At 37.2% G+C, this 14239-nt stretch overlaps 1 protein-coding gene across 4 annotated transcripts in view; it reads right to left on the bottom strand.

Moving 5' to 3' along the window:
• The window catches only part of MYO16 (myosin XVI), a 363225-nt gene that overhangs the window by 185659 nt on the left and 163327 nt on the right, over nucleotides 1-14239 (bottom strand). For all 4 annotated transcript variants that reach the window (XM_032679459.1, XM_032679458.1, XM_032679457.1 and 1 more), the window contains exon 7: nucleotides 12637-12762. In XM_032679459.1, the coding sequence (XP_032535350.1) occupies nucleotides 12637-12762 (126 nt within the window). The remainder of the gene's footprint in view (nucleotides 1-12636; nucleotides 12763-14239) is intronic.

The following is a 14239-nucleotide window of genomic DNA, read 5'->3' as shown; positions in this document are numbered from 1 at the left end:
CAATTCCTGTAAGAGTTTTGCAAGGAACTGTTTTTAGTGAGCTCTTCTACTGCTGCACCAAAGTCTCTAGAGATATTTCCCCATCAAAGGTTGTAGTAATGTCTACCCTGATAAATCAGTTGGTCAGAAATTACTAAAAAACTGCATAAGAAGCAAAAACTACTTTTAGAATGTGAATATAGAGCTCAATTAAATGACAGAACTATGCACGTTTGGATATATGCTAAAGCAAACAGAATGCAGAATATAAATGCAACCAGCAGGGGAGGCCAGGAGGAGCACAGGGGAAAATAAGCTCTGCAGGAAATAAAGGATTTTTCAGAGCAGAACAGACCTACATATAAATGAGACCTGAACTGCAAGGTAGCCAAGAGAAAGGATAGTAATTTGGCATAAAACCAAGCAATAAATAAATAAATAAATAAACAAACAAACAAATAAATAAAGGTTAAGCAGGAAAGAAATCATTGAAATAAAAAAAAATAATTCAATATGGATTCACTACACAGCAGGCAACTTATTAAAAAAGACCATGAAAATGAGGAATCCATGAAATGCACAGAAAATCTCAAGGTTTTAGTCACAGAAAAACAGGAAAAATTTTGTTGCAAATTTCTATAAAAATAAAAAGATCTTCCTCTCCTCAGCTTTCTAATGCTAGCTTTCCTTTCTGGCAGTAACAGCACAAAATTCAGCAAATTGGAAGATGTGAGGAAACCATAACAGGTTTATTTCCAAATCCAATTAGCCCTGCTTTCAACTAAGTCTCAACACATATATCTCTGTCTTTTTGCATTATGAAAAAATGGAACATGCTTAGTTATGGAGCTATTGCATAATCTCTGAAAAGTGGTAGTGGTTGTATCAAAGGAGGCAGGTTTTAAATGCACTTTCAGTTTAGTAACAATACACAGCTTTCTGTGTTACCAAAGTTTTGGATTTATACCACAAGAAATCCCATATTCCAATACCAATGCTTCCTGCTGCCAATGAAATATCTCCTGCTGGGATTCCTTGAGGCATGTCACCAAGACTAAGGTATTCAGGTCACTGAGAATTTCAATAACCTGCTTTTGGATACACAACTGTCTGTGTCAGAATTAACCTTGTTCACTAATGTTTTAGAAGGAGTATTTTAAAATCCAATTCCCGTATTTTCAGAATTGTGCCTAACACTAGAAGTATTTGGAGAATAATTACAGTAAATTACCACTATCCAAAGGTATTTCAATTGCAGAGGTACAAATAACATAGACATGATTATATTAAGAAATAACTTAATATCTGATGAAATATTGTAGATAATATAAATAAAATTAGTTTATATATATATTCCTATTTTTCCAGTGTAGTCTTTGACAATTCATATTTAAGAAAATGAATGATGTGGATGATGAGGCAAAGTTCACAGATTGCACAAAAATGTGAGGCGTATAACTGATACACTAGGGGGTTATGCTGCCATGCTGAAGGACCTCAACAGGCTTGAGAAATGGGCTGACAAGAACCTCATAAAGCTCAACAAAGCAAAGTGCAAAGGAATGGAAGGTAAATGGTATCCTGAACTGCATTAGGAGGAGTGTTGCCCATAGGTTAAGGGAGGTGAGGTCACATCTAGAGTGCTGTGTCCATTTCTGGACTTTTCAATATAAAAGAGACACAGAAAGAGTCCAGAAAGAGTCCAGAAAGAGGCCACTAAGATGATTAAGAGACTGGAGCACCTCACATGAGAGTTAGAAGTGGGAGAACTGGAATTCTTCAACCTGGAAAAAAGAAGGTTCAAGGGGATCTCCTCCATGTGGGTAAATACCTGAAGGGAGGGTGCAAAGATGACAGAGATAAGCTCTTTTCAATGATGCCCAGTGACAGAACAAGAGATAATAGGCACAAACTGAAGGCTCCATCTGAACATCATGTAACATTTTTCACTGTGATGGTGACCAAGCACTGGCACAGGTTACCCAGAGAGGTGTTGAACAGCTCTTTAAATCTAATGAAACATGGAGTGCAATACTGAAAATAAAACACTATAAGGGAAACTGAACACAGCACTCCAGATGTGGCCTTACCAGGGCTGAGCAGTGGGGCAACCCGCTAGCAAAGCTCTTCCTAATGCAGCCCAGGATACCATTGGCCTTCCTGGCCACAAGTGCACACTGCTGCCTCATGCACAGCTTGTTGTCCACCAGGACCTCCAGGTCTTTCTCTGTAGAGCTGCTTTCCAGCAGGTCAGCCTCAAGCCTGTACTGGTGCCTGGGGTTCTTCTTCCCCAGGTGCAGGACTCTGCATTTGCCTTTGCTGAATTTCAGACTGGTTTTTTTTCTGCCCATCTCTCCAACCTGACAAGGTCCCTCTGAAGGTCTGCACAGCCCTCTGGGGTATTGGCCACTCCTCACAGCTTCATGTCATCAGCGAACTTGCTGAGGAGGCATCTGCCCCTTCATCCAGTTCTGGGCTCATCAGTACACAAGAGATGGGGAGCTCCTGGAGCAGGTCTATGGAGGGCATTGGGGATAATTAGGGGGCTGGAGCATCTCCCTTATGAGGTCTATTCAGTCTCAAGAAGAGACGACTGAGAGAGGCCCACATCAATGTCTATAAGTATCTTAAGGGAGGGTCAAGAAGATGGAGCCAGGCTCTTCTTAATGGTGTCAAGCAACTGGACAAGAGGGAGCAGGTGGAAACTAAACAAGAAGTTCCACCTGAATATGAGAAACAACTTCTTTACTGTGTGAGTGACTGAGCACTGGAACGGATTACCCAGAGAGGTTATGGAGTCTCCCTCACTGGAGATATTCAACAACTGTCCAGACACAATTCTGTGCAATGTGCTCCAGGGTGACCCTGCTTGAGCAGGGAGGTTGGACCAGATGACCCACTGTGTTCCCTTCCAATATGACCCATTCTGTGACACAGCATAAATAAATTTACTAAAATAGGAACATTATAAAGCCTTCAAATACAATTGTCCTGTGCCAAAAAAGGGTCTAAGTTCTACCACACATTGAATGTTAGCTATAAGAAAGCCCAATGCTCAGTTTCATAAACGACAGGCTTAGGAGCACCAGTGTTGGCTGGCTGACAGACTGCGAAGCCTGTTGTCACAGACAAGTAACTGCAGTGACAGGGTAGGAAATATGGGACATGAAGGAATGATAATAGAATCTCCCTGTGCACTTGAGGTTGCGAAAGCAGCTCCAAATTGCTCTCAAGTTATGTTATTTTTACTGTTAATGAATTAGCTGGAGAGCAGAACTAGTGCTCCTAGAAAGTGTCTTCCTCTCTCATCTGGTCAGATATTTTCCTTTGAAGCTATATACAGAATGCTAGATGTGTGCCAGCACCTGCAAAGGATAAGCTGCTGGCTCTGGCTGAGCTTTGAACTCTTATTATCCAAGTCCCAGTGCCACTAATGCAGATCATTTATTCCTTTTTCTTTACCATCAGAGAGATACCTACTTAAGTTGTAAATGCAGAAAAGGTTTTATGCAAATGTCCTCATGTGCTGTTTTGCGCAGCAATGAATATGCATCATCCAATTTGCATGCACCTCCAACAATAAATTCTTTCAGTCTATCACTTTTCTTCCCTGTTGACACAAACAGTTCTCTCCACTCCTCCACTCAACACTGGACATATCCCACCATCCGCAAGTGACCTTGTTCACCACCAACCTTTTGGTTACTATCCCCCTTCCCAATTTTTTATTCCTCAGGCATTTCTTGACACCAGTTCCTCAGTTCTCTTTGACTAAGCCCTCACCACCTTCTTCCCGCAATTTTCTTCTACCTGCTGTCACTTCTCAGGTTCCCACTCTATTTGGCTGGGTATGGTCCCCGGAATGCTCTCATCCACAGTGAGACAAAGACCTACACTACGAAACTAGTGGATCAACAATCTTAGATCAAAATCAGTATTATTTTTGACCATCAATCTCACACTATTGTATGAAACAGTGAAATCACCAAGTACTATTTTAATATCTAAGGTGTTTATTCACTAAATACAGCAAAACCTCTAGGCAGAACGCAAGAAATATTGCTGGTTACACCATCATAATCTGCAGTCTTCACCACTGAGTCAGATTACCCATATCTCTACTCATAAGAACCAGTTTTCTATTGCTCATATGACTAAAATTTATTTCACTAGGTTGAAAAGTGCACATTTACCTCATTGTGTGATTTTTGTTAGGCAGTTTGCTAGGACTGCTGCCAGTAAAAGCTTATGATTTTTCAGTTTTTTGGTTTTTGTTTTTGTTTTTTTTTTGTCGTTGTTGTTGTTGTTTGTTTGTTTGTTGTTGGTTTTGTTTGTTTGTTTTTGGTTTTTTCTTTTTTATTAGACAAAAAAATAAAGCAACTAAAATGAAGCACTTCTGGTAGCAGGGTATGGGAAAATATTTTACTTGTCCTTGTGAGCTCCAGTGTTTGTATGATTTGAAGACTTTGCATTAGGTAGAAGATGAATTCCATAGGCTAAGAATATTCCTTTTGTTTGGAAAATCATCAAAACTTCACCAAGTTTCAAACCTTTGGAAAAATCAGCTACCAGATACTTACGGGAAAGTTTTTTTTATTATAATGGATAAACCAAGGAGCCCACTTTTGTTAGCACAATCCACTGTAAGCCTACATGTTAGTCTAACCAGTATCAGCTGCTCTATTTAAATATACACTTGGATATTTAAAAGATTTGCAATTAAAAAACCAGAAAGTGGAGAAGTAGTTCAATTTTTATTACTACTGTTATTATTATAATTACTAAGCTTCTGTGATAGAGGTGCTGTAGCTTCATGCTAGCCATATATTCCATAGATCGAATAAATAAGATCAGATAAGTCATGGAGCAATAAAACTCCTTAGAACAATACTGGAGACTATTTAACTAATTAAATGAGGTGATAATAGGCACTTCAGTAAGCATCAAGAACATAAAAAAGAAAAGTGTAGGTTAGGGAACTTAAGCTACTGGGGAGTGAAACAAATTCCCAACATTAGGGAGTAAGGTAATTATTAAGCCATTAGGGTTCCTGTGAATTGAGTTTTTAAGATGATATATTTTTTCTCCATTACATAATAGTATGCCTTAGAAGACTGTATCTTCCTTAAAGTCAAAATTTCATTTGTGAAGCCCTAAAGAAGAATAACAGTGTTCAGAGGCTAAATAGCATTTCCTCTGTGATTGCAAATCTGATCCACAGTACTGCTCCAACCACAGAAAATTATGTCTGAAACTCATTACAGATCTCCCTTCTTAATACAATATAGATTAGGAAGATATTTTTTCTATTTGAGTGCAGAGAAAAGGGTACCATTACCACCCGTGGTCAGCAAAGTGGAACAGATTAGAAAAACTAGGTTGTGGGAATAAAACCAGCAGCAGGGTAGATAGTGGGATGGGTAATAGAAGAGAGAGTAGATAAAATGCTGGACTTTGGAAATAACAGCATGAAAGAAATGGAGAGAAAGGGAAGAAGAGAAACATGGCAAGGAGCCAGGATGCAGGGAGAGACAGACTAATAAGAAAAGTGAAAGAAGAAAGTCACATAGTGAGGGGAAAAAACACTGAGATTGAACAAGGGAGATTGGGACTGTGAGCAAGTGGACAGAAGGGCAGGAAGGTTGGCATGAAGTCAAAGTAGAGAGAAATGAAAGCTTGGATCAGAACCAGGGAGAGGAGGAGGGGTAGAAGCTAACTCTGCAAGGAAATTAGGATTGGGATAAAATGTGAAGAAAAGCACATGAAGCAAGGCAAATGAATAGGACAATAAGGCAATAGAATAAGGACAAGAATGGGGCAGACTGGAGGCAATGGGACAACTAAGGTTATGTGTGGGAGGAATGAACTGTAAATACTGTGTCTGTTCATGCACAGGGCTTGAAATGGAACCCAAGTTCCTCAACTGTCACCACCACCCTTCTGCAGTCAGCAAGTTTAACCTATATGGTCTAAGAGTATGCCTTTAAACCCTCTAGAATAGCTCAAGTAAAGAAGAAAAGCCTAATGCTGTTTTCAGCTATCAAAGCAAGTGACAAAGGTCACTTAAATGTTTTTCTACAGTTGAAGTAAACACTTTATCAGTCTTTACTTCAAAACTGAAAACCTGCATTTCTGGTTTTCAATCCACCAGGAAATTAGACCAAGAAAAAAATAAAATAAATCAGGGAAAAATATTATGTGATCTTGCGATTAAAGATGCTTACAAGTTATAGTCCTACAAGTTACATATTGATACTAATGTGTGAATCTAGGTTTTCTTGACTTACGTTCTGTACCCACAATTAGCATTTGAATTATTTATAGAAATTTTGTGAATATACTGAGAGTGAAAGAAAGATATCACAGACAGAAATCCCAAAGCGGTCTCTCTGTTTGAGGAAACTGCGTGTAATTTGATCTGAAGGGAAATGTGGCTCTTCTACCTGAGTACAATCACACATGCCAAACATGAACAAAAAGGCTAAAGAAAAAAGGGTGAGATATGTCTGGATAAAACATTCTCTAGAGGATTTTCTGACCATAAATTAAAGATTGCAACTACTTGACAGGGAAAATATTTATTGCCTGAGATACTACACTCTATTCTTTTTGAAATACTGAGCAAGCACCCCCTTCTTTAGGCTCTTCTCATTGAAAACATTTGTGAAGTGCGTTTGCAGAAGTCCACAAACTGCATTCAAAGGAACTACTATGGCAACAGTCAAACTTGAATGTGATTAAATATAATTTCCTACAATGACTTTGGGAATCTCAAACCATGACATTTTATATATTCCTTCTACACTGAAGCATATTCTATTTTTTCTATTTCGAGGTTAACATACACCTAAAGAAAATGAAACTACAGCTCACTGTTGAGTCAAATAACTGATGTGTTTTGGTAATGATGAGCAAATTCGTTTGCACAGTAAGAAGGTGTGTTCTCTGAGACTTCATCAAGGAACAGGGTCTCTTCTATGATCTGAAAGAAATGTTGTGTTTTGATGAACTAACTAGTCAGAGGTGTATGATTCAGTTCAAGCAAACAGGCCAATGAAATGTGTGTTAAGGGAGAATATATTTACAGAATGGCAATTTCATGCATAAATGTTGAAAATGACACAGGATGTATATAACATGCTAAGAAACATGAGGTAGGCATCTGAGATCTCTAAACAATTTTTATTTACTTGGGATATTTCCAATTTATTAATGGGAAAAAATCCTTGCTACTGCAGCAGTTACTGTTACAGACATACAGTCAGTAGTTCAAGGAATCTCTTATCCTTTTTCTTTTTTTTGACATCACGAAACCCTTTAAACCTCAAAGCCAGGGGCTAAATCTGTCTCACTAAGAGAGTGTAATGGAGCAAGCTTAAGCATCCCTTATAATCCATACAGCTTAACTGTTAGCTCTCTCCCTGACTCTGCTTTGGACCACTCCAACCAGCTCTCTACAAACAAGACTAATCTCCTACAGAGGAAACTAGCTCTAAACAACATGAATGTGAGCCAGACTGCTGCTTGGTTTAATCCCTAGCCCTCTTTTATTTAGTGATTTAACAGTTTAGATATAGGCATCATCCCCAAGGATGAAATTTTGGGAGAGGTCGTGTTTCAGCTACTGCGAAGTCAGCTCTGACCTGCATGCCTCCGATAGCTGCTTGAAAGGTGACATTTCTGTGATAAACAACAAAGAAACAGCTTGTGCCTGGGAATTGTGCCAAAGTACCCAAGGCAAATGTCAGAGCTGCAGCCTATTCCCACCACAGGGAGGGTGAGTATGTGCTCTCCTGATCACAGCAGCTGGAAGGTGTCCAGCAGGGATAGCACTACCAATGCCAGATTACTAACCGTTCACAAAGTGATTGCTGTGCTAAATTCAAATTAAGGGGCCAGCCTGAGAAATACAAGTTGCCCTTCTGCAGTTGATATCAGTGCCAGCATGGGCAGTGTGGTACCCAAGTGATGATGTGTGCCCCGCTCTGGTGCGCACAGACACCAAGGACATATACACCAGCACTGCCCACGCTGCATGTGAGTGGGACAAAGGAGTTCCAACTGCCATCAAAAACAGTGTTAAAAATCTATATGTCCAGAAGGCTCTGTTAAATTTACATAGGCAACCTTGGCATATTCTAATTTCTTGAGGTTAGCTTTGCTGCTCTCATAATCTTATTCTGAAGATGGTTTTGTGTGTCACTGATGCAGATTTGGCTGCATGTTGCAGAGGTTAATATAGTCCATAATTTTATAAAGGTAAAATTATTAAGGTAAGCAACTCTGATCTAAATACTTCAATAATATCATTTTTTGCTATAATGTTAATATTTCAATGTGCAATAAAAACATAAAATTACTTTTAGCCCTAATACTTACAAGAGGAGAAATGACAACAATCCTAGAAACTCAGAATAACCTTGCTTAAAAAGATGTGTATTTTTTAATGCCATTACCATTATTGTTTAATGTTTGCAGCTGGTAGTATTTCAGTTGCCAGTCTATTGCACTCATTGGTAACCTGATCTGTTGCTGTAAGGCAGATTCATCTCTTACAGAGAGACTGACCTTCAAGCAGTAGCCTCAGCTGCCTTATTCTGTACTAGCCATAACCTGTACAGAACCCTCAAACTCACCAGAAATATTCTGTATTTCTATGCAAGAAAAATGTTCTGCTCTGGATCTACACACTCTGCACTGATAAGCATTTATCATCCATCCATGCTCAGTTTCAATATTTGGACTAATAATGTTCTAACAAATTTTAAATGGTAAATTTATCCATGAAATTGGTTTTCTTTACAAATCTATGTAAAGATAGGTACAGATTTATTTTTTTTTTCAACATCACATAATACATACTGACACTTAAAACTATAATTTATTCCCTGTCTGGAAACAATGCAACAACCTACTGCTATATTTTGCTTGTGATAAGATTGTTGTATTGTTGCAAGTATCTAACTCTGATGCTTCTGTAGGATTCGCTCTGTGCAGTTTTACACTTTCTAAAAGTAAGGCACCAACTCCATGCCCACTTCATGATCACTGGGGAGACCTAGAAGACCAGTGGGCAGTTGACCCATCCTTTGGCCCCTTTGGTCTGGATTCCTCCTGCAGAATTTTAAAATGTTCAAATTAGACCTCTAACATATGCTAGTTGTCCATGATCTCTATAAGAGAGAAGGGTCATTCCCCCTATTTTAAATGCACCCCCTAGGATTGTCTGAGTTGTCTTCTAGAGGTGATTCTTCACATTAAACAAGACAAAACTTGGACTTTGTCCTTAAGCTTAGTTGCCTAAATTTAGTTGAGAAGAATCCCATCTAAACAAAAATGGGTTTGCCATTATCAAGGTATCTCTACAAGCCAGGTTTTGATTACAATGTATGAATGTAATGTCTTTCACATGCTTAGCTCACTCTGATGTATCTTTCTCCAATAATTTCTAATACAAATTAGTGTGAAAGATGGAGCAATAAGCTTAATTTACACTTAATTTCCACTTAATTTACAACTTGAGATTTGTAGCAAGAAGCTTACAATGCCGTTATTCTTTACAAATTTCCTCCTGTGCAGATACAAATCTAATTTTCTCACTTTAAATTTAAAACTTCAGCAGTTTCTTCTTTTGTTTTTCCCCAGATAAAGTAAATTAGTACCACTTCTGTTGTTGCAATGGTCTTACAAACAGCCAAATGTGGTGGGTTTTTTTCCATTTTGTGTATTTTGTGTATTTGTAAACATAGAACTGTATATGTGTAGAGTTCAGGTCCTTCAACTGAGTCTGGATGCCACTCTGAAATAGTATTAACAATTTCTTCGTATCACAACTGAAACTTTTTTGTAACATAATATTCAAAATGCATGTATGTAATGTCTGTAATATAAAAGAGTTCAAAAAACTAAATCTGTAATTTGTATAACTAATCCAATAGCACTTTATTCATGTGAGTAGCTTCTCCACATGAAAAATATATCTGCAGATACTTAGTAAAGAGGAAAAACTAGCAGTCCCTATAATTCATGCAATGTAATATTATTTATATATTGGATGGGGTTTAGTTGAAGGCAATGCAGCAGCAGTGCTAGCAAACTACTTAACAAAAATGGTTTAGAACAGGTTTTTTGAAATTTTTGTGACCAGTCATTTATTATACAAGCTACAAGACAAAAAAAGGCTATTTTTCTATTCAGATACCTTCCTGGAAAGATAGAAATCCTCTCAAGAACTGAAAAGGACACCAAACTAAAACCAAATAGACTTTTTTATAGTCTTCCAGTAGAAGATACAGATTTATCACTGTATCAAGTTTTTTTTTTAAGAAGTGAGACTTCTTAAAAAAATATGCCACAAATATGTGCTAGAAGAGTGTGAAAATGTAAGGGATGGAGTCCAGAACTTATGTTAATGACTGTCTCAGGGCACATTAATATCTTTGGCTAAAAAGTAACTATTCCCAGATAAATATTTTTTAATTTAAGAGACTATCCAAATCATGTATTGAGAAAGGTTATTCCCATTCTGCTATACTATTTTCCCCAAATAGTAACAATGCTCATATTAGCCTATAATTAATTACTCAAAATGGAATTATAAATACGTTATGCACATGAATTCATATTAAGGCTAAAAGATGTTTCAAAATTATCATCATAAGAAAGGAAATTTTAAAAACACCCCAATGCCTTCACTACTGAAAGAAATATTTCCCTGATACCTAATAAAACCCTTTTATAAAGGAGTTTAAATGATTTATTTGTTTTCCACAAACAGAAAGATGTATTTATCTCCCAAATAACACTGGAAAATTATTTATAATGATAATAAGCTATCTCCAAATTGTGTTATGAACACTGCAAAGGGAAGATATTTTGGTCTGTGTATATCTGCTAATTTCAGTAAGGAAGAGTGCAATGTTATTTCATTTGTCTTTCTCTGTGCATATCCATAGTGCTTGTACAGAGACTAGCACAATTGGTCCCTGACTTCTCACTGAAAACTCCTGAAACAGTAAAGAGTTTCACCATTAGGAGTAACACAATCATCACGTGGGACATTAAGGGAGATACAGTTCAACAAAAGTGCCAGTAAAAAGGATCACTTCACAAAAGAGCAATCTGACACCTCAGAACCCTTCAAAAAGAAAGAAACATTTTTTTCCATTAGCCACTTTCAATTACAAACTTTATATGCACAGATCTGTTTCAAAAAGAAGAATATCTAACTTCACAACAAAAAAAAGTATTTTAAGTCATCCAGGGTTAGTTTGGAAACATATGTGTTACACATATATAAGCAAAGACAAGTTCTTTTCCAGTCCGTTCAAGTCAATTCTTTCAAGTCCTTTTCAATAAAAGGAGGGTTTAGATTTCACACTAGAAGAAACATACAGCCATAGCATAACTATAATAGTGGAGTATAAAGCCTGAACTTGTAAGCCATGAAGAAAATAAGAAATAGTAGCCCCACTCAAGACTGTATCACTGCTATTACCTTACTTCTGAATAAGAGTTTTCTTGCCCTACTGAAGTCTGGACACAGGCAGAGTGAGCGCATACTGTAGTACCACATGAGGATCCAGAAGGATCAAAGAGAGTAGCAGAACTGTAGCAGAATTACAGAAAAGCATAGGACAAGATGGGATGAGAAAACTAAATCTACAGTACATGCAACATACCACTGACACCTCACTTGCTAACAAAATTTTGGTTCAGTATATTTTTTTGGAAAATTTTTCTCTGTAAATTTACACTACCAGAAATTAGTGAATATACACTGCAGGCCATACATATATAAACCAATGACTTAATCTATTATGAACATATGCTAAGTTTTCACACTCTGTAAAAGAGCAGATACAGGGTATCTCAATATGAGAAATCTGTATCCCAGCAGAACTAATTAGCCTCAAAGACATTTATTTTTACTATTATTTTTACTAAATTTTTACTATCTTCTTGATATAAAGTTTATTATTTATTTTCTGAAGTCTGAGCTAAGATGCATCACAGAGGGTTTTGGAAGGTACCTACAGTTAAGTAGTCATTTGTGAGCCGTGAGGTGGGTCAGTGAGAGTTGTGGAGAGCTCTCCTAGAGTGGTCAGACTATACAAAGGCTCACTGAGCATATCTAGGGAAAGTAAGGATGAAGGAAAAGTGAAAAGGTAGGATATTAAGAGACACAAGTCATGTTGTGGCTTCCAAATCCCAAACCACATGCACCCTTCCACAACTCAGTGAGTGGAAAACTTTGAATCTGACTGCTAAGTGAATCCTGGACATCCATTCACAGAAATACACACAGCAAAAAAGCTAGGTAAAAATAAACTTTGACATCAGACTACAAGAAAATAACAGACGAAAGTGTTTGTCTTCCTTTCAAATGTCAGTGCAAATTTAATTTTTGCTGGAGACAAACTGATGTTGATGGTACATTGATTTTAATGAGCTGTATGGGTTGACAGCTTTACGACGTTTATCCTCAATGATAAATCTTCAATGATCTCTGTTCTTTGAGATGTCATCTAAACTACACAAATGTGAAAATTTTGCACATTAAAATCAGAATAGCCACTCTGACTTCAAAGTATTTGCTATTGGTACAGAAGACTACCATAAAGAAAAGAGACACAAGTGAAAAAAATCATGCTTTACCTGTCCGTACTTTGCAGCTAAATGTAGGGGTGTCCAGTACTGATTATCCACTACATTGAGATCAGCCCCATGATCCAGAATCAGAGATGCAACATTCTTGTATCCATTAGCACAGGCCACATGCAGCTGCAATATAAAAGTTAAATGTTGCATGTTAATAGTTTAAAGAACTCAGAAAAATCCATGGTGTGTTATTACACATCTTGACTAAATCATTATAACAGTAAATACAAAATATACATGTGATAACTACAGACTAAAAAACCATTGTGGAATCTTTTTTAGCATTACAAACAAGATCCACCAAAAAATGTGAATATTAGCTTATTGAGAACTACTAAACAATCTAGTCTGACTGCCACTTTTCATACAATTTACAAGCAAAAATCCTTTCAAACACAGTCAAAAACTTCATGAGCCCAGGAAGAATCATACGTTTCAACAGAACGTGAGCTCTCAGAGCCTAGACCTTTAGTGGCAGCTCAAATATCCTAGATGTAAGCTGACACTACTTTACTCCAAAATGAATTCATTAACACATAATCAAACCAGGCACATTGAGACTGCAGCACAAAATTAGTCACAGAAAACACTTTCTCAGTTTTGAACCACAGAGATTTTATTTCCCATAGTTGCATTTCTTCCTTAGATACTTAATCATTTTAATTGGTAATTGTTTAAGTAATTTTAGTTGATTTTCTGTATCTGTAAACTTCATTTCAAAGTGGAACAGAAGGAGGGTGGAAAACACAGTAACAGACTGAGAGAAACTCAGTTCAGCAGGAACCTCAGGAGGTCAAGTAGCACAACTTGCTGCTAAAGCAGGGACAACTTCAAAGATAGCTGCGTTTGCTCATGGTTTGTCACTCCAAGTAGCAAATACAGTATGAGTGATAAGGTACAGAACACTGCAGTGGTTAGAAAGGGAAAAGAGAAATTCAAAAATATCTTTGTTAATGGTTGATCTGAGAAGCTGGACATTATTTTTTGCAGTGTATTATTATTTAAGGCTCTATATGTGTTTGGCATTTATATCAGCAATCAATTCCACTATCAATGTTGTTTATAGAACAAGATTCTTTTTTAATACAAAAAGACAGACATTTTATTTTTTATTTAATTAATACAAATAGCAAGTATGTAAGATACATATAAAAGCAATATAATACCAAGCAGGTCTTGTGAAGAGAAAAGAAATAGGGAAAGACAAATAGTAGGTCAATAGAAATTATTTTCTCTGGTAATAATCAAGTAAAAGAGGAAAATGCAATAAAGAATCCTACATCAGGGAAAAATTCTGATTTGCAGTTTTGTTGGAAACTGTTTCCTATATGTGATGAATAACTGCTGAGGCACATACTTTGTATGATGAGACTGATCTAGGTTACTTTCTCGTGAATCTCTGTTATCATTTCAAACATTCCCTGCACTTCTGGGAGCAAAGGGGACGACATTTGAATTTGGAATCTGGCGCAATATAATTGCTCATCCCCCGTCAGAAGGACTCAATACCGAAAGGTCAATAAGAATAGGGCATAGGAAGATGGCAGAAACTGAGAACTGAGATTATAGGTGGTAACCCATATCCACAAATCACACAGCC

This window comes from Chiroxiphia lanceolata, chromosome 2, assembly GCF_009829145.1.
Source record: "Chiroxiphia lanceolata isolate bChiLan1 chromosome 2, bChiLan1.pri, whole genome shotgun sequence".
Lineage (NCBI taxonomy): Eukaryota > Metazoa > Chordata > Aves > Passeriformes > Pipridae > Chiroxiphia > Chiroxiphia lanceolata.
The sequence above is the reverse complement of the archived record's forward strand: the minus strand, read 5'-3'. Positions and strand labels throughout refer to the sequence as shown.